General features: G+C 36.1%; 2 protein-coding genes across 2 annotated transcripts; both read right to left on the bottom strand.

Annotated features, from left to right (window-relative positions):
* Positions 1-3,013: 3,013 nt before the first annotated feature.
* LOC125578148 lies at positions 3,014-7,665 on the bottom strand. Its single transcript, XM_048740465.1, has 5 exons — positions 7,590-7,665; positions 7,315-7,527; positions 6,947-7,259; positions 3,917-5,147; positions 3,014-3,769 (listed from the first exon to the last, which is right to left on the bottom strand). The coding sequence occupies exons 1-5, from the start codon at positions 7,663-7,665 to the stop codon at positions 3,014-3,016; spliced, it is 2,589 nt and encodes an 862-aa protein (XP_048596422.1).
* Positions 7,666-20,938: 13,273 nt separating this feature from the next.
* On the bottom strand, positions 20,939-22,714 carry LOC106364571 (NAC domain-containing protein 12-like). The gene is given in 3 exon segments (NM_001316051.1): positions 20,939-21,580; positions 22,169-22,434; positions 22,528-22,714. Coding segments are annotated over 3 exon segments (1,095 nt in total).
* Positions 22,715-22,941: the final 227 nt, after the last annotated feature.

Here is a 22,941-nt window from a genome sequence, read left to right as displayed (position 1 = left end):
GATTGGGAAGAGAGGCTCCAGGAACAAGATCTATTTGGTGTTCAATTCCTCTGATTGGTGGCAGTCCATTGGGACTCTCTTCTGGAAACACATCAGCAAATTCCTGCAAAAGAAACTTAAACTCACTCGGTAGCACCGGTTCATACTCAGAAGAAGTCATTAGTGCACCTTTAAAGACAAACAAAAGCATAGACTGTTGGAGATACATAGCTTTCTTAACCTCGTTATTTTTGGCCATGAGGTGAATTTCCTTGTCTTTCTTTCCATCATGTGATTTTTTTTTTGTCTTTTAGCTTCTTGTTTCCTGAGCTTGAGTTTAACTTGGTCTTGATAAACCACCTGAGGTGATAAGGCCACCATTATTGCGGAATCTTAGTGGGGTTCTAAAAAAAATATTGCATGGACCCCACAAAAACCATAAGAGTCGGTCACAGAAGTTATGCAATAAGGACCAATTTTGGAGTCTTTCTTGCACTGTTCACGGGTCTCACTGACACGGGACGGCCCGCGATAGATTCGTTTTTTGAATTTTTTTTATTTCAGAAAAAATAAAATAAAAAAGGTTTCCTAAGAAACCATGCCACCGGTTTCAGCGATAATTATACTCTAAGGGAGCTAAAACTATCTTCTTATCTTTGTGGGTGAAGTATTGGCAATTTGTGAACCCATCATGACTACCTATCTTATCATACTGCCAAGGTCTTCCAAAGAGGATATGGCTGGAGCTCTCCACGCACTGGATAGTCTACAGCTTCTTCCTCAGTAACCTCATCCTTCTCGTCTTCAGAGATCAGTTCACCCCTCTCAAGCAAGATCATGACTTTCTTGTTAACGCACTCGCTGGTATAGTAACCAAAATCATGGCATTTGAAGCACTTCACATCTCTGGTTCCTGTGGCTGGTGCTTTTCCTTTGTCATTCTGACCAGACACTTTTGATTCTTTTTCTGGTTTCACAAACACTCAGTCCTCTTTACCATAAGATGGTCTGGTGGTGTTACCATAAGAGCTTCTAGTATTCGGTTTCCTCTTTATCTGCTGCTCACTGAGAATTGTCTTCAGGGGCGGACGGAGGAGAGGAGTGGGTGTGGCACTTGCCCCACACTCTCTTTTTTTTCTTTTCTTAATAGTAGATAAAACTTTTTTTTAACTTGGTTTAAGTTAAATTAATGAAAAAAATAAGAAAAGTGCCCCATCCAATTAAAACAAAAGATTGCTCCACTTTTTTTTTTTTTTTTTTTTTGACATCAATAAAAAGAAAACAGACTCATATAGACTCTGTTAACCAAGAGGGTAGCTCTGCATCCATGTGAACGACGAACGACGGTTGGATTCTTGCACTGCGTGCTAGTTTGTCCGCCTGTGTGTTCTGTGTTCTTGGTACATAGATGATCTCCGAGCTCTGAAATCCCGTGCTAAGGGTCTTGATATCTGTCAAGTAGTTTGCAAACGCTGGCCATTCTTCTGGTTCCGAAACCATCTTCACCAATTGAGAACAATCTGTTGCAAATGTGACCCGAAACTGCCGCAAATTCCGCATACATTCCATTGCCCAGATTAGTGATTCAAACTCTGCATGGAGAGGTGAAAGACTGGCTCTTGTGTTTCTTGCACCCATCAAACCGTCAAAACCTGGTAAGGTGCTATACCATCCTTGTCCCGAGAAAATATCGTTTGCCTTCCATGAGCCATCAGAGAAGCACCACCTGCCCGGTCTCACCGGTATGGGAGCCATATCTCTCTGGTGTGCATCATGCTCAGGAATCACCTGTGCATCAGCCCACAGAACAGATTCTGTCTCGGCCTTCCCAAGAGTATCACGAGGATCAATATCCAGATCACTAAATACCTTACTATTCCTTGCTTTCCATATGTACCAAAGTATCCACGCAAATTGATGATCATCCATCTTTGGAGTAACGCGCCAAAATAGATGATCTATGTTTGCGTAGAGTGATTCCGTTGGAAAGATTGCAGGATTAGATGGAATCTTAGAAAGCGCCCATGTCTGAATTGCCGGTGGACATTCAAAAAAGACATGGTTTATAGATTCCTCTGGAGCCCCACATCGAGCACAACAGATATCTCCTTGCATCCCTCTTGCCTGCAAATTTTTCCTAACCGATAGACATCCAGATAATATTTGCCACAGAAAATGCCGGAGTTTCGGTGGGCAACGAAGTTTCCAGCAGAAGGCCTTGAGTGAATCTACCGTGGGTCCGTAGGTCTCTGCCTGAGATTGCTGATCTGGGTATACCCGTTCCACCTGATAACCTGATTTAACCGTATACCGTCCATTTTTCGCAAAGTGCCATCCATCTCTATCTGCCATCTGAGACCTACTCAGTGGTATACTTGTAATGATTTTCACGTCTTCAGGATCCACCAAGGTGTGAAGAGCATGTAAATTCCATGAGCGTGAGTCTGGATCTATGAGCGAGTCAACTGTAAGGTCTGGGTAAAGAGAAGATTGGTTTTGATTTGCTGGTCTCGGGCGAGTGGTTGGGAGCCATGGATCATTCCATACGGATATGGTTGATCCTGATCCCACCCTTTTAATTAGTCCTTTGCTTACCAGAGATCTAGCAGAGATAATACTCCTCCACCCATAGGATGGAGAGTAGGAACGAATCGGATCCAGGGGTGATGCATTCCTGTAGTACCGACCCTTAAACACGCGGGCAAACAACGTGTTCGGCTTCTCAATGAGTCGCCATAACTGTTTACCCAGCATTGCTGTATTAAAATCCATTATGTCCTTAAAACCCAGACCACCCTGGTCCTTAGGCGCACAAACTTTATCCCAGGATTTCCAGTGCATACCTCTTGTGCTTCCCCCAGGGCTCCACCAAAATCTAGCCACAACACTAGTAATTTTCTTCGTATTTGCTTTGGGCAAGCGGTAACACGACATCACATGATTTGGCATCGCAGTGACTACCGATTTAATTACCACCTCCTTTCCCCCCTTAGTAAAATATCGAAAAGTCCATCCATTAACCCGAGAGCTTACTCTATCCTGTACAAATCCAAAAATTTGGATCTTTGATCCTCCCATATTCTCTGGGAGACCTAAGTAAGTACCCATACCACCAACATTTCTGTATTCCTAAGATATCTCGCATCATCTGTCTTCTTGAATCCTCAATCTTATGTCCAAACTGAATGGACGATTTTTGGAAATTAATCAATTGTCCAGAAACTGCAGCATAATCCTGGAGGATCCTAAGAATGGTGTGACACTCTGCCTCTTGTGCTTTGCAGAAAAAGAGGCTATCGTCCGCAAAGAGAAGGTGAGATATCGAAGGACAAGCGCGAGCCACCTTCATCCCAGTCAACTGATTCTCCCGTTCCGCTTTTTTAATATTCGCAATTAGCGCCTCTGTGCATAATATAAATAAATAGGGGGATAACGGATCTCCCTGTCTTAAGCCCCTTTGTGGGATAATAAGACCCCTTGGTTGACCATTGAGTAAAACTCTATATTGAACCGATGAGATACAGGCCATCATAAGTTTAACCCAATGAGTATCAAATCCCATTTTCAGCAAGATTGCCTGGATAAAATCCCATTCAAGCCTGTCATACGCCTTACTCATATCTGTCTTGATGGCCATAAATTTACCTTGGCAGGCCTTATTGGCCCTCAAACCATGAAACATTTCCTGTGCTATAAGGATATTATCCGAGATCAGACGTCCTGCCACAAAGGCTGATTGAGTTTCTGATATAAGCGATGGTAAACATATCTTCAGCCGTTGGCATAATACCTTAGAAATAATTTTATACCCAACATTACATAGGCTTATGGGCCGTAATTCCGTCATCCTTGTCGGCCTCTCTGTTTTTGGAATCATACATATATTAGTAATGTTTAACCGTGTATCCAGTTCCCCCGTAAGCAGAAATTTATTTACCAACTCCACCAAATCTGACTTAATGATATGCCATGAATGTTGAAAGAATAATGCAGTCATTCCATCAGGGCCTGGGGCTTTGCCTGGATGCATCATAAACAGAGCTTGCCGGATCTCTTCCTCAGTAGCCAGTCTTAATAACCACCCATTCGTCTGCGTAGAGATAGATGGTTGTATTTCTGATAAAAAATTGTCGAAAGCCGTTGGAGAGGTAGTAGTGAACAGCTCATCAAAGTAATTCACTGCTACCTTCTCCACTCCCTCGTCATCCGTTATCCAGTTACCATCAACATCATGTAGTCCAACAATTCTATTTCTCACCCGCCGCTGCCTTGTCAATGCATGATAAAATTCTGTATTGCGGTCCCCAGATGAATACCACATATTCCTACTCTTTTGAAACCAATAGTCTTCTTCATCCTTATATGCCTCTTGTAACTTCCTAGAGACATCCAGGATATCCTCCTGTGACCTGTTATTATCCATCTGAACCTCCTCTAGAGCTTTTTGTAGCTCATTTATTTTTTCCTTTCCGAAAGGGGGATTATCCTTTCTCCACTTTGCAATTTCATGTCGACAATTACTAATCTTTGTGACAAACGGTTCTGGTTGGGATCCATTTTGTTCCTTCCAGCCGGAAGTGATAGCCTCTAATAAGCCATCCTGTCCGATCCAACGTTTGTCAAACTTAAACTGTCCTTTCCTCCTTACTACTTTGTCCTCCAGATAAGCCACCACCGGTCGATGATCCGATGCCACCATACGGAGGTATTCCGTGTATGAACATGGGAATAGAGTATGCCATTCCTCATTGGCCAGAGCCCGATCCAAACGACATCGAACCATCACTGCACCCACTCCCTTACCCCTCCGTCCTTGCCAGGACAATTTATTCCCACGTGCTGGGAACTCTAATAGTCCGCCATTCCGAATCATAGTATTAAAAGGAACGAAAGAATCAGGGCTCCTTATCGCCCCTCCATCTTTTTCATGATTACCAGTGATCTCATTGAGATCCCCTATGACAAACCAGGGTTCAGAGCGCGCAAGCCCAAACCGGGTTAACCTTTCCCATACTTGTTCCCTTAATTCCTGAACTGGATCCCCGTAAACAAAAGTGATGTAAACTCTTCTTCCAAGAGCCACTGCTTCCACATCTATCATCCTATTACTTGTGTAGGAAATTTTGACCTCAAACTCATTATTATAGTACAGGGCTAAGCCCCCACTTCTGCCAATGGGATCCACCGTAACCAAGTTATCATAGCCAAAATGTGCTTGAAAGTCCTGCATAAACTCCTGGTCTTGCTTTGTTTCGGACAAAAATAAAAAATCCGGTTTATGTTTGTGCCAAATCTCCCTGAGATAGCTAATAGTCCATTTACTACCAGCTCCTCGACAATTCCAACTTAATATTCTCATATAATTAATTGGTAAATACTCCATAGAGCTAAATAAAAGTAGGATTGAAGAGTCCCAGCTCCGTAATATGCCATGGCATTCCCATTCCAAAAACCATATATCCCTCCACCGTAATGATTCCCCTTCCCCCCTCCAGGATGAATGTCAAGTAAAGATAATATAACCTGTCCAGCAGCATTGCAAGGTATTCCATAGCCATATCTATTGTAACGCATAAACCAGTGCCCAATCACACACCTACGTAAAATCAGGCCCATATCATAGTGACAATACCTTATCACCATAGGCAAATCCAACCACCACAATCCGGTAATCCAGTTCCACATTAGTATCCAGAAACACGACTGGTTTAAGGAGACCAGTTTAGTGATCAGATGATCCTGTGTCCCTTCCATGTGCGTGAACCAAATTATTCTCCATAGGCACACACATAATACTTCTCCCATCATAATAATAACCATTAACCAACATAGAGGAGAAACAAACACCCCCACCAGTATCCAAAGATACTCTTTTCCTTTCCACCCTTCTCTTTTCCACAATTGTTCAAAAGTGATAATGTTATATAGAAGACCGTTTACTCTCCATCTAAGAATCAAGAGATCAATACCGAACCTAAAAAAACTAAAATAGCAATGGTTTAAGCTTCTATTATCCGAAATCCTAGTTACCCCAAAGGTATCCAACAATTGAGATCGCACAAATTCACCTAGCAACCAGATATAAGAGATCACAGCACATAAACTTAAAAAACACCACTTCTCTATTATTATTCCATGCGTAGATAAACTCCCACCCCAAAGCAACAAAATCCAAACAAAATTATTAAAGAAAACCCCAGAATCCCAAATTATAGAAGACATTGCATGTATCATCATAAAATCAGTTCTTCATTAACTGTTTCGGGTGTAAGGAACCCTTTTCCTCTGGCTGCTTAATCAAAACAAAACAAAAATGTTTTAGTCCAATTAAAAATAAAATGAATATGCTCCAGCCCATATAATTACCTTAATATTTTCTAGTTGAAGTTGAATGTTACAAGTCTTATGTCTATTTTCTTTTGTAAAAAAAAAAAATCTACACACAAAAGAAGTTTTCTGATTTCTACTAAATAGCACAAATGCACATGGAATATGATGTTGACATTAATTATAGTTATTAATTTAACAATTGAACATTGTTGAATCTATCAAAATTACTTCTTTAGATTCTCTTCTAAGTAAGATTATCTATCATTTCTAATAGTTTACCATATATTTAATTTCAGCTAAATTATTCACTTACTTTTCACTGTTTACCGTATTTGAAATACTATTATAGTTATTTTATTATGTGTTTATGGAACAATATTTTAAGAAACAATGTTAATCTACATTGAAAACCAATGTCTATAGAATAATATAAGTTTCTTAATCATATATATTTTTTATGTTTTTGGTTTGTTGTATACTTTTAGTTTATTTTGAGTTTTTATATATATGACTATGTTATATTTTGAAAAAAATTATTATATTGGATTTAATAAATATAATTATGTGCCCCAGTTTAAATAAATTTTTGGATCCGCCCCTGATTGTCTTGCGCAAAAGCTCATAGATATCCACATACTCCTGCAACTCCAATCTATCTTGAACTTCACGGTTGAGACCAGCTAGAAATCGTGCCATAGTTGCCTCATGACTCTCTTCTACAACAGCTTTCATCATCAGGATTTCCATCTCTTGGTAGTAGTCTTCTACACCTCTTGTTTCCTGAGTAAGTCTCATGAGTTTCTGATCAACCTCCCTACTGTAGTGACCAGGAACAACGCTTTTGTTCGTAATAGTTTTGAGTTCAAACCATGAAGACACTTGTGGCTCTCCTGTTCTCCTTCTGGTTGTAACAATCTGTTCCCACCAGTGTAGAGCATATCCATTGAACTCTGTAACAGCCAGTCTCACTTTCTTAGAATTTAAAAAATTATGGCAATTAAACACCAGTTCCATCTTCTTCTTCCCACTCCAGATACGCATCAGGATCATTTGTACCACTGAAAGATGGTATTATGAGCTTGAGGTTGCCAAGGCTGTCGCCAGCTCTGTCTTCAGCAACTCTGTATGCGGTGCGCCTAGTTTGAGAAGTTGCCCTTACTGATCTGGCATCATCAGTACTACGGCCAGAAGAGGTATAAAGATCCTCATGTTCTTCAACTGTGCGGGTCACTTGCCCTTTCTCTTTTCCCTAGCTGCTTTCCTAGCCTATGAAGAAGTACCTAAAACATTGTCAGTAGCAATGGAAGCTCTTTCAAATTGAAGTTTCTTATCCATTTGTTTCATCGGTGTAGCCATCATGGCCTCCACCTGAATTTTATCAAACTTAAAATGGGGTGTTTCATCTCGTTCATGGCCCCATCAGACATGGCTTCCATTTAAGAAACTAAACAAGAAAGATTAGCACAAATATGAATAGCCGAAGCCTCACAATCTCTCAAGTGTTTCTCTCTTGTAATTTTTTTTCAGTGAGTTTTCTCAGTGAATTAAGTAGCTCAGCAACAAACAAAAATCAAACTTCAGAGAACAATCTCCAACCCCAAAACAGAAGAAAGAGATAGACAGATTGCAAGATTTTTGTTTGCAAGAGGCACTACCACCAGGGCTGGATTTAATTCTCTTCAGCCAAGTTGGATTTCTCTTCAACTTTTTTTTTAAAATCTGGTTGGCCCTCTTGCAGATTATACAGATAGAAATATAAAAGATTTCTGAGAAAATTGCAGAGAACAGAAAAGAGTTTACCAAAAATAAAGAAAGAGAGAGGTTTTAAAATCAAACCCAGATCAAGAGCCTTCAGATCTGCTCTGATACCACTTGATGAGTCCCTTATGAGGAGATCCTTTTTGTCCCTGATTCTTGAAGGAAGATCTGTTCTTTTGAGAGAGAAATGGTTTGATTCAGTTCGTGGGTGATGGTTTTGATGGGATGAACTTCAGAAATGATCTATGGATTGATCAGATCTTGTGTAGATGAGTCTAAGATCAAGAGAATGAACTCTGCTGTGATCAAAGACTAGTTTTGTAATTAGAGAATGAACTCTTTAGCAATCAGTGTTCAAAAATGAACAAGGGATTCACAGATTTAAGATAAAGTTTTTAATAAAAAGAGTGAATAGGTTTTTCAGAAACAAAAGAGAGCTTAAGTAGCAACAAAGAAGGAAAGGAATTTGAAAGGTCCTAAACTTGAAAAAAATCAAAAATGAGAATTATTAGAGCTTAGATTTCGAAATTAACACTTAGACAAGTCCAAAGACTGAATAAGTGAAGAGTTGGCTCAGTTCCTTGGCTTTATTTCCGTTTGGTTCAGAGTAAACCAAAGCAACAATTGTTATTCTTCTGTCTTCTAGTTTGTGATCTAGTAACTGGGCCCTTAGACAAGCAGAATGGGTCTTTGTCTTAATTGGTTTGGGCTGAGTAAAATCCATCTGATCCATGTGAAAGATTGGGTCGAAATGTTCCATCTCCAGCTAGGCCTATCACACCTTGGGTATCAATCTGGTTCAGCTCATCATGCTACTCTTCAGTGTCACTCTCATTCAGCTCCTTTCTAGCTTCTGGTTCGGTGTCAGTCTCATTCAACTCCAAATTCAGCTACTGGTTCAGTCATGGTTGCATCATTACTGCACTTTCAAAAAATTGAGCAAATGTTATATTTATGGTGGTACAACAAATGTGGAAGCTAAAATATGAACATATAGAGAATATAGCCTTCATCAGTAACCACTAACAGCTTTTAGATGAGTTGAATCAATGTTTCACTAGGTAACCATTTCGGGAGTCCGTAGCACGAAGATTTCCTCCATGATAGGAGAAATTTACACTATGTTAAAGTCGGTTAGTTTTTGTTTTCATTATGTGCCTAGATCCTAGATATCTATATTTTTAAAACTGAAATACATTTTGGTACTGTTTGGAAACTTGGATAATAGTATAGATGAGAATTATTTGGAAACATCAATAACAATATAAAAAAAGAAGCATAGTGTCATTTTAGTAATTTCATTAATATAATTAAATTAATTGTCTTTCCATATTTCACTCAAATTAACAATTTCATTAATTATATTACCTTAACAATAAAATCACATCATTAATTATATTGTCATAATAATAATACTGCAGATTTTTATTTAGTAGTTAATCAACATTAACTTTATGCTAATTCTAAAATCAAAAATATAAAATAACTAGATTTTTCATATGGTTAAACATTTGGTTTAGTTTGTTTTACTAAAACTTTTTATTCATTTTGGTTTCAATCGGTGAAAAATTATGTAGCCAAAAAAATAATTCAAAAACATGTTTTTGTGAATAATATAATAATTTAAATCAAAATAATAAAACTGTATTACATTTATTGTCATTTAAGTTTTTACTCCATATAATTATTTTACTAATTAAAAAACTTTTTCAATTTCACTTCATTTAGCCAAACACATATAAATAGTCATTTTTATTAGTTTATAAAATCAGTTAAGCATTAACAGTGGCTATCCATTTAGGTATGTGTTGTTCTTTTCGGCTTTCGGCTTTTTTTTTTTTTTTGAAATTAGGTCCCGCTTAAATATTATAAATTTATGTGTGGGTTTTGAGTGGAGTCTTTATGGGTTTGGATGAATTCGGTTTTGATGTATATGAACCTAAAATATCTAAATAACAAATGTATCTGAAACGGGTTCGAATATTTGTACCAAAAATAATCATACTACCCGATTCGATTCTGGTCTTTTGAATACAATTAGTTATATTATGACTCATCTAAAATATATAATGCTAATTATGAAAAACAAATATCAATGTATAAAAGTGTAAGAACCAATACCCGTACGGGTGCGCCGATTAATCTCTAGTACTATTTAAAGCTGCTAGAGTTAGTCATGTCACAAAATTATGTAATCTAATGGACATTCTAATAATAATAAAATCTAATGTTGCCAAAAAAAACTTTATACAGATTGACATCTATATCAACTGCATTTCTATTAAATAGTTACACATGTTATTTCCTTGGAAAAATAATGAACTATATTTGATGTTACCAGTTATTTTGAAACATTTTGGTGTTATTATTTAAAATTACATTTTAAAACATATTTACATTTTATAGTAAATATACATAAGAAACCTCAAAGAATGTAACCAAAATATACAAAAACCAAATATATAAGAGTTAGTGAATTATAAAATCAAGAAAAATATTTTTATTTGAAATTAATACTCCATCTGTTTCATAATAGATGATGTTTTAGAAGGTGTTTGTTGTTTCAAAATAGATGATGTTTTAATATTTTATATTACTTTTAACTTTATTAAAAACTATGTAATCAATTAGATTTTGCAGTCATTTTTATAATTGGCTGAATGATTTCTAAATTATATTTTTAAAGTCACTTTTTAGGAAAGATTAAATTTTTTAATCTTTGTGCATCAAATCAAAACATCATGTGAAACGGAGAGAGTAATATATAAGTGTTCATCATCAGTCTATAGAGACTTTATCGTCTATATTATGACACAATTATTTACTTGTCTTCTGATTTAATATAAGGCACACTCATTGTTGTTGGAGTATCTGTCGGCATATCCCAAAATTTGACATTGCTTTCATACATATAACATATGTATCATAAGTCTTCTTCAAGTATTAGACTAGCAGTAGTCCTGATCAGAAAAGTTGAAAACTATTTTCCAACTCTTTTTAAATTAGTAAAATAGAAACAAAATAAAATTATGATAGATGACTTACCATCTGTTCTGTTCTGGTCCCATTGTTTTGAAAAAATCCCTAGAATCAGAAATTTACCCTCTACTTATTTTTATAAAATGGTAAGTTTGAGTGTAGAATTGGATTATTTACATTTATGTGACTGTATTTCATAGAGTATTTGTGAAGTTTTGGGTGGATTTGATTTTTATTTAACTGAATAAAAAAAATATTATGATTTTTGTTGAAAATAATTAAGTGGTACAGTTCAAATCAACACTTTTTGTTCAAATCAACCTTAACACACTAGATTTGTATGACATGCGGATATGAAAATAATACTTTATATCTCATTTGAATAAAGTATTTTTACTATATATAAACTATAGAATCGGAATAAAATTTCAGCAAAATACCAAAAATAATTAAGCGATACGGGTTCAAATCAACCCTAACACACTAAATTTATGTGACATGGGATATGAAAATAATATTTTATATCTCATTTGAATAAAGTATTTCTATTATATATAAACTGATGCTCTTCAGTAGATTCGGAATAAAGTTTCAGCAAAACACCATAAATCAATATAAGATCTAAGGTATTCATTAATTATATCCTTAATTTAAGATAGTTTGCTTACGTATTGGCAAAATAATTTACATTTATCAGTTAAATAGTTATTTGCTTGTTTCATCATTTTCGTGAAATATTGGCAATATTCTTAAGGGTTCATATACATTTGTTTTGAAGCTCATATACATTTTTCTTATGAATATAAGAAAATAGCAGTTTTATAAACTCTTATAAATGATGTAAGTTTTTATAACGGACTGTACAACTTCTTATACATTATTTATAAAATCTTAATTACAAATTTTAAACAATTATAGAAATATTAAGTTATATATAATATGGATTTATAAGATTTGTAAATTATTATATATAAATTGTTTGTAACTAGATAGAGAGATTCAGGGTTTTGGGATTCATTTTTCCAAAAAGACGAAACTGTATAGTTTATCTGACCAAACGGTGAGAACCCAGGGTAGGTCAGACGGTAGAGAAACCCGAGTGCAAAAAGCGAGTGACAAAGGGAACTGAAAGGAGACCGGAATAATCATGTACTAGGTAACAATCTGCGCCTTGCACAGAATGTGATTATTAGTTTTGTTATTTTTAATAAAAAAATATTAAATCTGTTTAATCTAGAAATTGGTTTGGTTTTAAGTTTTTTTTGGCTTTTAATCTTCTAAAATATAACTATTATTTTAAATTAATATCATTTTAGTTTATTCGGTTAAAATGTTTGATTTTTTAGTTTTTTTTTTCGGGGAAAAACAAAAAATTAGTATTATTTGTTTATTTTCATGTTATAAATTTTAGATAGTCATCATGTCGAACAAATAGTTTCATATTATAGTTTCTAAATAGATAATAGTTTAAGAAAAATAAAAGAAAATTATTAAGACAAATCATTTCATTACAATTTGGTCGGTAGTGAAAGAAGCATTAAGAAAAAAAAAATTCAACTTTCAGAAAAATTGGATACTTCAGTTGTGGTGAATACTTAGTTATAAAGAGCTCACATTAAGGTGCACATGTATGGGTATATAAAAAATAGTTGACAAATATATAAAGATATTGTTAATTAATATTAAATGATATTTTTTTCAAAATAATACATGAAAGATAGTTTTGAAGACTTGTTTAGTTCCACGGACCCAACGGAATTTGATAGTTTCTTGGACGAGATAGTTCCATCTATTTCCCTCCAAATGAATCAAAATTTATTGCGGATGGCCACGGAGGAAGAGGTCCGACTAGCTTTGTTCATGATGCATCCGAAGAAGGCGCTAGGTCCGGATGGGATGACAGCTCTGTTTTATCAACATTCCTGGCATGTTATCAAGAAGGATGTGGTTGAGATGGTGAATAATTTTCTCCTGACTGGAAATATGGATCCGCGTTTAAATACTACTAATATTTGTATGATCCCGAAAATAGAGAGACCCACAAGGATGACGGATCTAAGGCCGATAAGTCTATGTAATGTGGGTTACAAGATTATTTCGAAAGTTTTGTGTCAAAGATTGAAAGTTTGTCTACCGCGACTAGTTTCAGAGACACAATCAGCTTTTGTGGCGGGCAGGTTAATTTCAGATAATATTCTTATAGCGCAGAAAATGTTTCATGGATTGAGGACCAATAACTCTTGTCAAAATAAGTTTATGGCGATCAAAACGGATATGAGTAAGGCATATGATAGGATAGAGTGGAGTTTCATTGAGGCTCTTCTTCATAAAATGGGATTTGATCCTCGTTGGATCAACTTAATGTTAGAGTGTATTTCTTCGGTTCAATACAGGGTCCTTCTCAATGGTCAGCCACGAAGTCTTATCATCCCACAGCGGGGCCTACGACAAGGGGATCCTTTGTCTCCGTATTTATTTATTATGTGTACTGAGTTATTAATAGCCAATATTAAGAAGGCGGAGAGAATGAAACAATTAACTGGTTTAAAGGTAGCAAGAGCTTGTCCAGCAATATCTCATTTGCTATTTGCAGATGATAGTCTTTTCTTTTGTAAGGCAAATAAGGAGGAATGTCATACTATTCTGAGGATTTTGAAAGAATATGAGGCTGTCTCAGGACAACAGATTAATTTTCAGAAATCTTCAATTCAATTTGGACATAAGATTGAAGAAGCTAGTCGTCAAGAATTGAGAGATATTTTGGGAATTCAGAACATAGGACGCATGGGATCTTACTTAGGTTTACCAGAAAGTCTTGGAGGATCTAAGGTACAAGTGTTTGGGTTTGTACAAGAACGCTTGAATAATAGGGTTAATGGTTGGACTTTTAGATTTTTTACCAAAGGAAGAAAAGAGGTAATTATTAAGTCGGTGGTTACGGCCCTGCCAAACTATGTCATGTTTGTTTATCGGTTACTGAAGACTACAGATAAAAAGTTAACGAGTGCAGTAGCACAGTTTTGGTGGAGTCCAGGAGGAAGTACAAAAGGTATGCATTAGAAATCATGGGATAAACTATGTCTGCCTAAAGATAATGGTGGACTAGGATTTAAGGATCTTATGGATTTTAACACAGCCATGCTTGGCAAGCAATTGTAGAGGCTGATCGAGAAGCCAAATACTCTTTTTTCAAGAGTCTTCAAAGGACGGTACTACAGGAATGCTTCACCCCTGGAACCGATTCGTTCATACTCCCCGTTATATGGCTGGAGGAGTATTATTTCTGCTAGATCTTTGGTTTGTAAAGGACTAATTAAAAGGGTGGGAACAGGTTCATCTATATCAATATGGAATGATCCTTGGATCCCAGCCACTCGCCCGAGACCAGCAAACAAAAACCTTCAAAACAGTTACCCGGATATCACGGTGGATTCCTTTATTAATCAGGAATCTCGAACATGGAATTTACAGGCAATCAGGGCTTTGGTGGATCCTCAAGATGTAAAAATTATCGAAAGTATTCCACTAAGTCGGAATCTGATAGAGGACAGAAATGGATGGCACTTTACCAACAATGGGAAATATTCGGTCCAATCAGGTTATCAAGTGGAAAGGGTATATCCTGATAAAGAAAAACCACCAGAATTTTATGGTCCCATGGTGGATGCATTAAAAGCGTTATGCTGGAAAGTGCGGTGCCCCCCCGAAAATAAAACATTTCTTATGGCAACTCCTTTCAGGATGTATATCGGTATTGAAAAATTTGAAATCAAGAGGGATACAAGGGGACATATGTTGTGCCCGATGCGGAGACCTGGAGGAATCAACAAACTATGTGTTTTTTGAATGTCCTCCAACACGTCAAGTTTGGGCATTATCTAAATTCCCATCGCATCCCAATATTTTTCCTATCGTTCTTTGTTTACTAATATGGATCATCTTTTTTGGAGAGTTAACCCAAAGATGGATGATCACCAATTTGCATGGATAGTATGGTATATATGGAAAGGCCGGAATAATAAAGTTTTCAGCAATCTGGATATTAATCCGCTCGAAACACTTAAATTAGCAGAATTAGAGTCATCACTCTGGGCTGAGGCAAAGGTAGTAAAGGATCCAACGAGGGGACAGCAGTCACAGACCACTTCCACGTTAGTGACGTCAGGACGATGGTGCTTCATAGATGGATCATGGAAAGATAAGGATTTATTTTCAGGGTAAGGCTGGTATAGTACCTTACAGGGTTTCAATGGTTTATTAGGTGCAAGGAATGTAAGGGCATGTCTCTCACCTCTTCATTCGAAGGTGGAGGCCTTAATTTGGACAATGGAATGTATGAAGAATTTAAGACAAGTTCAGGTGACGTTTGCAACGGATTGTTCTCAATTGGTGAAGCTGGTTTCGGAACCAGACGAATGGCCAGCATTTGGAAGTTATCTGGAATACATTAAGCTTTTTAAAAGTAGTTTTCTCAACTCAGACATCATTCATGTACCACGGACAGAGAACCTACGGATGGATAGTTAGCACGCAGTGCTAGGAAACAGTCGTCTTTCGTCGTTCACATGGATGTGGAGTTACCGATTTGGTTTACGGAGTCAATATGAGTCTGTAAAATCTTTGTTGTCAAAAAAAAAACATGAAAGATAAAATTAAAATTAATTTTAAATAAAAAGGCCTTGAAGTTAGTCATTTTTTCATATAAAAAATAAAATTGTATCCGTAAATAAGGGTGGGCACAAATCGAATATATGAGTATTTGGAAGCAATCGTGTCGATTCGATCTTTAGCCACCTAGATATTCGGTGACTCAGATATCCAAAATGTTTTAGAATTTTAAAGAATATCCGATTTGAACCATAAATAAAATACAATTTTAAAAATAATTGAAAAAAATTAATAATAACATTTTATTACAAAAATAAAACATTATTTAATTTTTTAAATTCTAGTACCTAATATAATAAATTTAATTCATAAAAATATTGTAAAATTGATATAAAGTATAATATATATAACATATATATATATATATAACTTTTTATGTTTATGTATATATATGCATATAACAGATCAAATTAGATATTTTTTCCTAAAAATATTGGTATTTGTGATTTGTTTCTTTTTTTGATATTGTATTTTAGTATTTGATTTGTTTCGTAGAGTTTACGGATATTTAGATTTTTTGGTTCAAATCAAAACGGATAACAAATCGAATCAAAATTTATGAATATTTTGTTCAACTTTATCCGTAAAGAATAAAAATAATATATATATAGTTTGGCTTGTGATTCATCTAATTTTTTTTTCCGAACCAGAAAATTTAGAATTTTATTGGAATCATGTATGTGAGTTTTATATTAAAAAATACAAAATACATAATGTGAACACAATTATGAATATAGTGTGAACGCGTTAACATATTTATTATCAATTCAAAGGGTGCCACGTGTATATTGTAGTGTGAATGCATTTATTACAATGCTTCTCTTTTAATATATAAAAGATAACCTTTTGCGACCCTTTGTACAATTATTGAATGTGTATTGATGAGATCGGAGACATAACCAAAGCATAATGCTCTGTAGAAGCAGAGAGTAGAGTGAACAATAATGATCCGTCGACATCTGATGAAATAATACGTAGTTGATGTGAGATAACAAACTAAGTCCCACATTGAAGAATTAGACAAAGAGTGTCTAATATATAAATAGATGTCCAACTCTAATAGTACGAGGCCTTTTGGGATGGAAACCAAAAGTAAATACATGTGGGCTTACCAATTAGGCCCAAAGTGGACAATATCGTACTAATCGGATAATAAAGAGTTGGACACGGGATTTTACAATCCCAACCATTGGTATCAGAGCGGTTGACAAAAAATCTGCAAGAAGACCGAAATACCCTTCGAGAGATGAATGGTATCCTATGAGTTAGGAATGAGAGGTGTGTGTGGCAGAAATCAAGTCAAAAGATTCTAGAAGTCAGTTGTGGAACACGAGATGAATGTGATCCTTAGTTTTAGGGGGATAATGTGAGATAACAAACTAAGTTCCACATTGGAGAATTAGCCAAAGAGTGTCTAATATATAAAGAGATGTCCAACTCTAATAGTACGAGGTCTTTTGGGATGGAACCTAAAAGTAAATCCATGCGGGCTTGCCAATTAGGCCCAAAGTGGACAATATCGTACTAATCGGATAATAAAGAATTGGACACGGGATTTCACAATCCCAACAGCTGATGGTGTAAATTAAAATAATTTTTGGAGAGTATTAGTTGGTTATTCTCTTAATGATAAGCTTTCTTTACCTTCTTCTCATCATAGATGGGAAACACTACATTGATCATTGTTGAATAAATAGGTTAAACTTGGTAACACTATTAATATTTGTATTTCAGGAGGATGAAACGGAACCAAGACAACAAATATGGATGCTGAAATTCTTCAATCTAACAGAGTATAAGAATCAAATCAATGGCGATAAATTGCATCTGCGGTAATTGTCAACAGATCCCCAATGAAGTAAACATTTTTCTCGAGGATTACTTTTACTCGGGATTTCATCAAAATAATATATCTACGGAAAATTTCTTAGATACTTTATCGGTAATTACCGACGAATACAGATTTGTTAGAAATTTTTCGGTAATTACAGATGAAATCCCGACAAAAGTTTATTTGTAAGTTTTTTCAGTATATTTTTTAATGTTGAGTAACACATCACATCATCCTATAATTTCTAACTATTACATATGATAATCAACTATATGCAACATATGCGATATTGATAGCTCCACAAATAAGGATTCTACAATAAAGCTCTCTCCGAAACACTTGGATTACGGACAGTTCTGTGTTGAGGTCAAAATCGGTCACGACGGAATCAATGATTGAAAGATCCCATAAAATGTTTCTCGTAACAAGGAATTTCTAATAAATCTTTGGAAAAAGAAATTACACGAGAAGTTCTCAAATTGAGAAATCCAATCTCTTCGATAAATAGCCTTGGGAAAACAAACGACGAAATCTGTCATCATCCGAAGGAAGCCGAGTTTTAATCCGGCCCGACCAGCTTGGCGAACGCGGTCCGTCCCGTCCCACTCGCCATATGGCGAGCGCGGTTCGTCCCGGCCCGCTCGCCATATTGCGAGCGCGGTTTGTACCGGCCTGCACACCATATGGTGAGCGTGGTTCGTCCCAGCCCGCTCGCCAGATGGCTAGCGCGGTCCGTCCCGTCCCGCTTGCAATATGCGATACGTCCAACCCGCTCGCTATGCGGCGAGCACTGTCTGCCCCGACAGTTTGTAATATCAATACACTCTCATCTCATCACTGTAGCTCTCTCCATGAAACCAAGACCTCATTGTCCCTAGTTTCATCTCAATCGGAGTTACCGTTGAAACTTTATGATAAAAACCGCGAATGCTTATTTTCTCGTATAAGTTCGGTTATAACTTAAACACCAATTACCTCGGCTATACGATCGATTTGAACTATTTTATAAAACAAGTGTCGTATCGAAGGTGATTTCTTAAAGAAATCATAAAAACGCTCAAAATTGAGAAAGTCCAAAAGATGTCTAAAACGCGGCAAAAGCTCACATGCGATTCTATTCACAGGAAAAGATAAATGTCAAGTTTCCAAAGATAATCATGAAAAAAAATGAAATATTTCTGTTTTACGATAAACTCGACCCAAGGGAAGAAAAGGAAGGGGCAAACCGACTTAGAGGGAGTATGTAAGGGAGTCTAAGGCGAGAGGTTCATGAGAGCTTTTTTACATCCAGAGCAGACTTAGAGCAATAGGCAACTTTCCGTTTTTATCGAGCTGCGACTCAATTAGATTTTTGCAAGTCTTAGGTTACTAGAACTAGGGAACTCACCGACAGCTCTTGTGGCCAAGGCTCTTACCTCTTGTACTCGCGCTTACGCAAATTCGGAATAATACATCTTTGGCTCACTTTTCGTTTTTATCAATATTTAGTTTGTATTTTGTATTCTGATCACTTGACGTTTGTCTCAGTAGAAATTCGGGACGTCTCAGAAAGTTAGGTCCGCTTGGCTTTCCTAATTTAACGGAAATCGACGGTGTGAATTTCGGTTCCTACATTCTGCATGTCTGCCATCCTCGATGGACAGTCTCTCTCCGTATAAGAAAAACACAACGAACGGCTTTGCCTACAGTACTCTGGAACTTCTGATAAATTTTGCATCCTATAATCTGCAAGAAATTGCATAGTCTGGGATTCGAACCTAGAATTGGGTGTAGAATCCTTTAAATCTTAACCAGTAGTGTAAGGTGCTTCCTTAATTCTTCAGTATTTCTTCGACATTTCTTCAGTATTTTTTTTTGGCGATTCTTCAGTTATTTCCAAAACATTATATTTTATTAGCATTTCTTTTAGAAAATGTCTTTTTGTAGTGAAATAGAAACAACTAAGAGTTACGTTTGATGAGACCGTATTATATAAACTATGGAGAACTGAATATTGTAAAGAATAAATTTGATAAGATTATACCAAAGATTAAAAAAAGAATGATACAACTGCAGAGGCGATATATTATCTCTTTCCTTAACTCAAAATACATCTCGTTGTGCGACGGTTCGATAACGTAATGAGTCCCAAGATACAACTGCAAAAAATCTTCTGATTTGCGTTACTCTATCAGAAATCTGGCGAAATTAGTTTTGTGTATACTCTGAGACTCAAAAGAAAAATCAAAGAGAAATACGAAAATAATAATACGAGGAATTGTTTTATGTTTGTTCGTCTTAATGACCTTTCACATGTTTTTATTTAAGTTCAAAAAGGTAAAGAAACGTTACGTAGCCATGATTGAAACCAAACGTATATATTGCTATTATGTGCAATAATATAATTGATTCTCCATTACTCACGTTTGACAAGTAGTAATTGGTTTTGACCAAATCAATTCAAACCAAAAATACTTTGTATGGGTTTACATTTTTCATGCTCGAATAAACATAAAATATTTATGTATATATTTAAATTTAAACCCATACATCCAAAAATGACTCATTTGCTAATTTTTTCTATTTAGCCAAATTTAAAGTTTTATAAACTTTGCATGTCATTCATTTTGGACTTTCATTTCTCATTCAACACAACTTCGATTTTGACAATCAAATACACTAACTCATAGTGTTCACAATAACGATTACATCGTGCACAAATTCCAGTTCTTCCGACAGACGTCTCCGTCAAAAAATTCATCGGAAAATGGTCTGCACCATTTTGTCAAAAACAAGTTCCAACAACGTTTATGTAATAAGATGTGGTAAATAGAGAACTAGGACGCGTTAATTCAAGTGTTAAAAGGGTTCCGGCTAGAACTACTGCCATATGGATTCAACTCGCACTAGCCACCTAGTCGCGCCTTTGAACGATAAGATAACGCGTATCCTAATGCAAAGCCTCCTGAAATTAGTTTTTAGACCTACAGAGTTTTTGCAGTCCCCAAGTTTATATGACAAAAAAAATGTGGTAAATAGATTGTCGTATTTGCACGAAGAATAAGACATGAGGAATCTCCAACGAAAACCAAAAGGTAACGTAGTCGGACCAAAAGTTGAATTAATTATAACGAAGCGAGAATCTTATTACCCAGTCATTATTTGATACACTTATTGTTATCGAAGTCAGAACAAATATCACTTCATTGATTAAACATGTCAATCGTCAAAAACGACAATGATACTTTCTCAGTGTTCTTAGTCATTTAATAAAAACACATTTTATCAACCCCAAAATGTAGACGTTATACACTGTATGTGAGACACTGTTAACAAACTTAATTTGTTTATTTATGCAGAAATACAAGTATATATTTTATGTATTGTATATATGTATGTTACGTGAATATACAATCATACAGATAAATGAAGAAGAGGATCTAAAGACGAAGGGGATGAAGAAGATTCAGTGAAACTACTCCAAAGATCAACATGATCATCATTACTCCAGTGAAGATCCCAACGCTGCATCATGGTATCACCATCTTCCTCTTCTTCATCAAAACTCGCACGATCACACTTATGATGACCGTTGTTCAACTGCCACGCCACTAGCCGGTCAAGACTAGCCCAATTACTGCAAACCGGTCTGCCGTTTTTCTTCTCTTGAACCAGAGAGGAATCGAGCTGGTTTGGAATCTTTAAACTTTGGTAGACCAGGTCCTCGGATTTGGGTGTCTCAAGACTTGGAAGTTGCATGAATAAAATATCGTCTTGATTATGTTGACGTTGGATCGTGGTTTGGAGCTCGGGCATGCAGATGTTGGGACAGGAACGGTCCATGTATAGAAGAACGTGGTCCAAGACGTTGCCATTGTGAGTGTTGTGGGAGGTGGTGGACTTTCTCTTTTCCTCCGTGTCACCAGGTGAAGAAGATAGAGTGATTTTAGGAGAGTCGTCGATCTTTTGATAGTTCTTCTTCCTGAACACTCGACATACCACCCAACCTTCTTCGTTGTAGCTCATTGGATCTTCACTTACAACATCTGAATATTCCTGATAATGGAAATTAAAACGCGATAAGAGATTTATGAAGACTTTGACGCCTTAATTAAATACAACCTGTTCAAGTTACTGCCTACTGGGTGCATAATAAACAGAAAACAATGAAAGATGCATGCCATGCCTACAAGTAAATTCATAAACATTTGGCACGTCTTACTTTCCAAGCGATGAAAAAGGAATATTTAAATTTTGTATTGTATAAGCTTAATCAAGAAAGTTTTTTTTTACATATCCTAACAAATCCTTATTTGGTTTATTTATGTGTTAGGAAATAGCAAGTGATTAATGATAAAATGAAAATTCGAAACAATCTTAAAAGTAAGATATTTTGAAGAAAAAAATACAAAACATTGTAAACATTGTTTTTATATATGCGGATATTTTCTTTTAAACCGCGTTGGACCCCTATTCATCTAGGCACGGGTATGAAATGAGCCAAAACTTCTTTTTCTTTTTCTATGAGCCAAAACTTTTTTTTAAACATTTATCATCCTCGTCTTAGTGAAACGAATACAATGCCTACTCTGGACTATCTGTTTGTAACAACCTACAATGAATATTGATAATAGCTATACTTACATTAGTTGTTGGAGTCTCGTCGAGGCGATACTCATGCATGATCCAATCAGATTTCTGACCATGGGGAGCTCTTCCTTTGTAGAACACGAGCGTCTTTCTCAATCCAATCCTCCTGACACAACTGTAGATGATCTTGTCACGTCCAGTCGCCTTCCAGAATCCGGAAACTGTTGCCCGGTTTGTCCTGGTCCCCGTTGGATATTTTTTGTCCTTGTGACTGAAGAAGTACCAGTCGGTCTGCGGCGCTGAACCGATTCTACATTCTTCTGCATTTGCTTACCAAAGTGGTTCAATAATTGAACCTCATAGAAAAGAAAATTTTATTTACTTTCATATTAATTCGGGTTTATTGTTAGAACCTTGAATATCCCAAGGCTCAAGCTTGTTGAGATCAACTTCACGAATGACATCAAGATCTATCTTTTGAGAGTGAACTTTCTTGCGAAGATAGTAATGGAGAAGCTCTTCTTCTGTTGGATGGAATCTGAAACCTGGTGGCACTTTTGATTGTCCATTGATCGACAGGTTTACCTTATTCTCCGCCATTGATGATGGTAACGATATCTTTTTTTTTTTGCTCTACCAGAGTAGCGAAGTTGTGTGGTTACAAGTAGATGAGAAAGCAGGCGATGAGATCATTTATAATGATGGTGGGAGTCTATGACACATAGCTCCGCAAAAGGGAGAAATTATTATTTAAATGTTATATGTAGAAAATTATCATGCATTAAAGTGTCTTTATGGAGTTAAATAATTGAGTTAACGTATGTTCA

The sequence above is a fragment of the Brassica napus genome, chromosome A9, assembly GCF_020379485.1.
Source record: "Brassica napus cultivar Da-Ae chromosome A9, Da-Ae, whole genome shotgun sequence".
In the NCBI taxonomy this organism is placed as follows: domain Eukaryota; kingdom Viridiplantae; phylum Streptophyta; class Magnoliopsida; order Brassicales; family Brassicaceae; genus Brassica; species Brassica napus.
The sequence above is the reverse complement of the archived record's forward strand: the minus strand, read 5'-3'. Positions and strand labels throughout refer to the sequence as shown.

Coding starts and splice junctions, on each gene's coding strand:
- LOC125578148 (XM_048740465.1), bottom strand. CDS start 7,665: ATGGCTACACCGATGAAACAAATGGATAAGAAACTTCAATTTGAAAGA. Junction 7,528..7,589: donor TGCTACTGACAATGTTTTAG/GTACTTCTTCAT, acceptor TGACCCGCACAG/TTGAAGAACATGAGGATCTT. Junction 5,148..6,946: donor GATAGATTGGAGTTGCAGGA/GTATGTGGATAT, acceptor TCCCATTGGCAG/AAGTGGGGGCTTAGCCCTGT.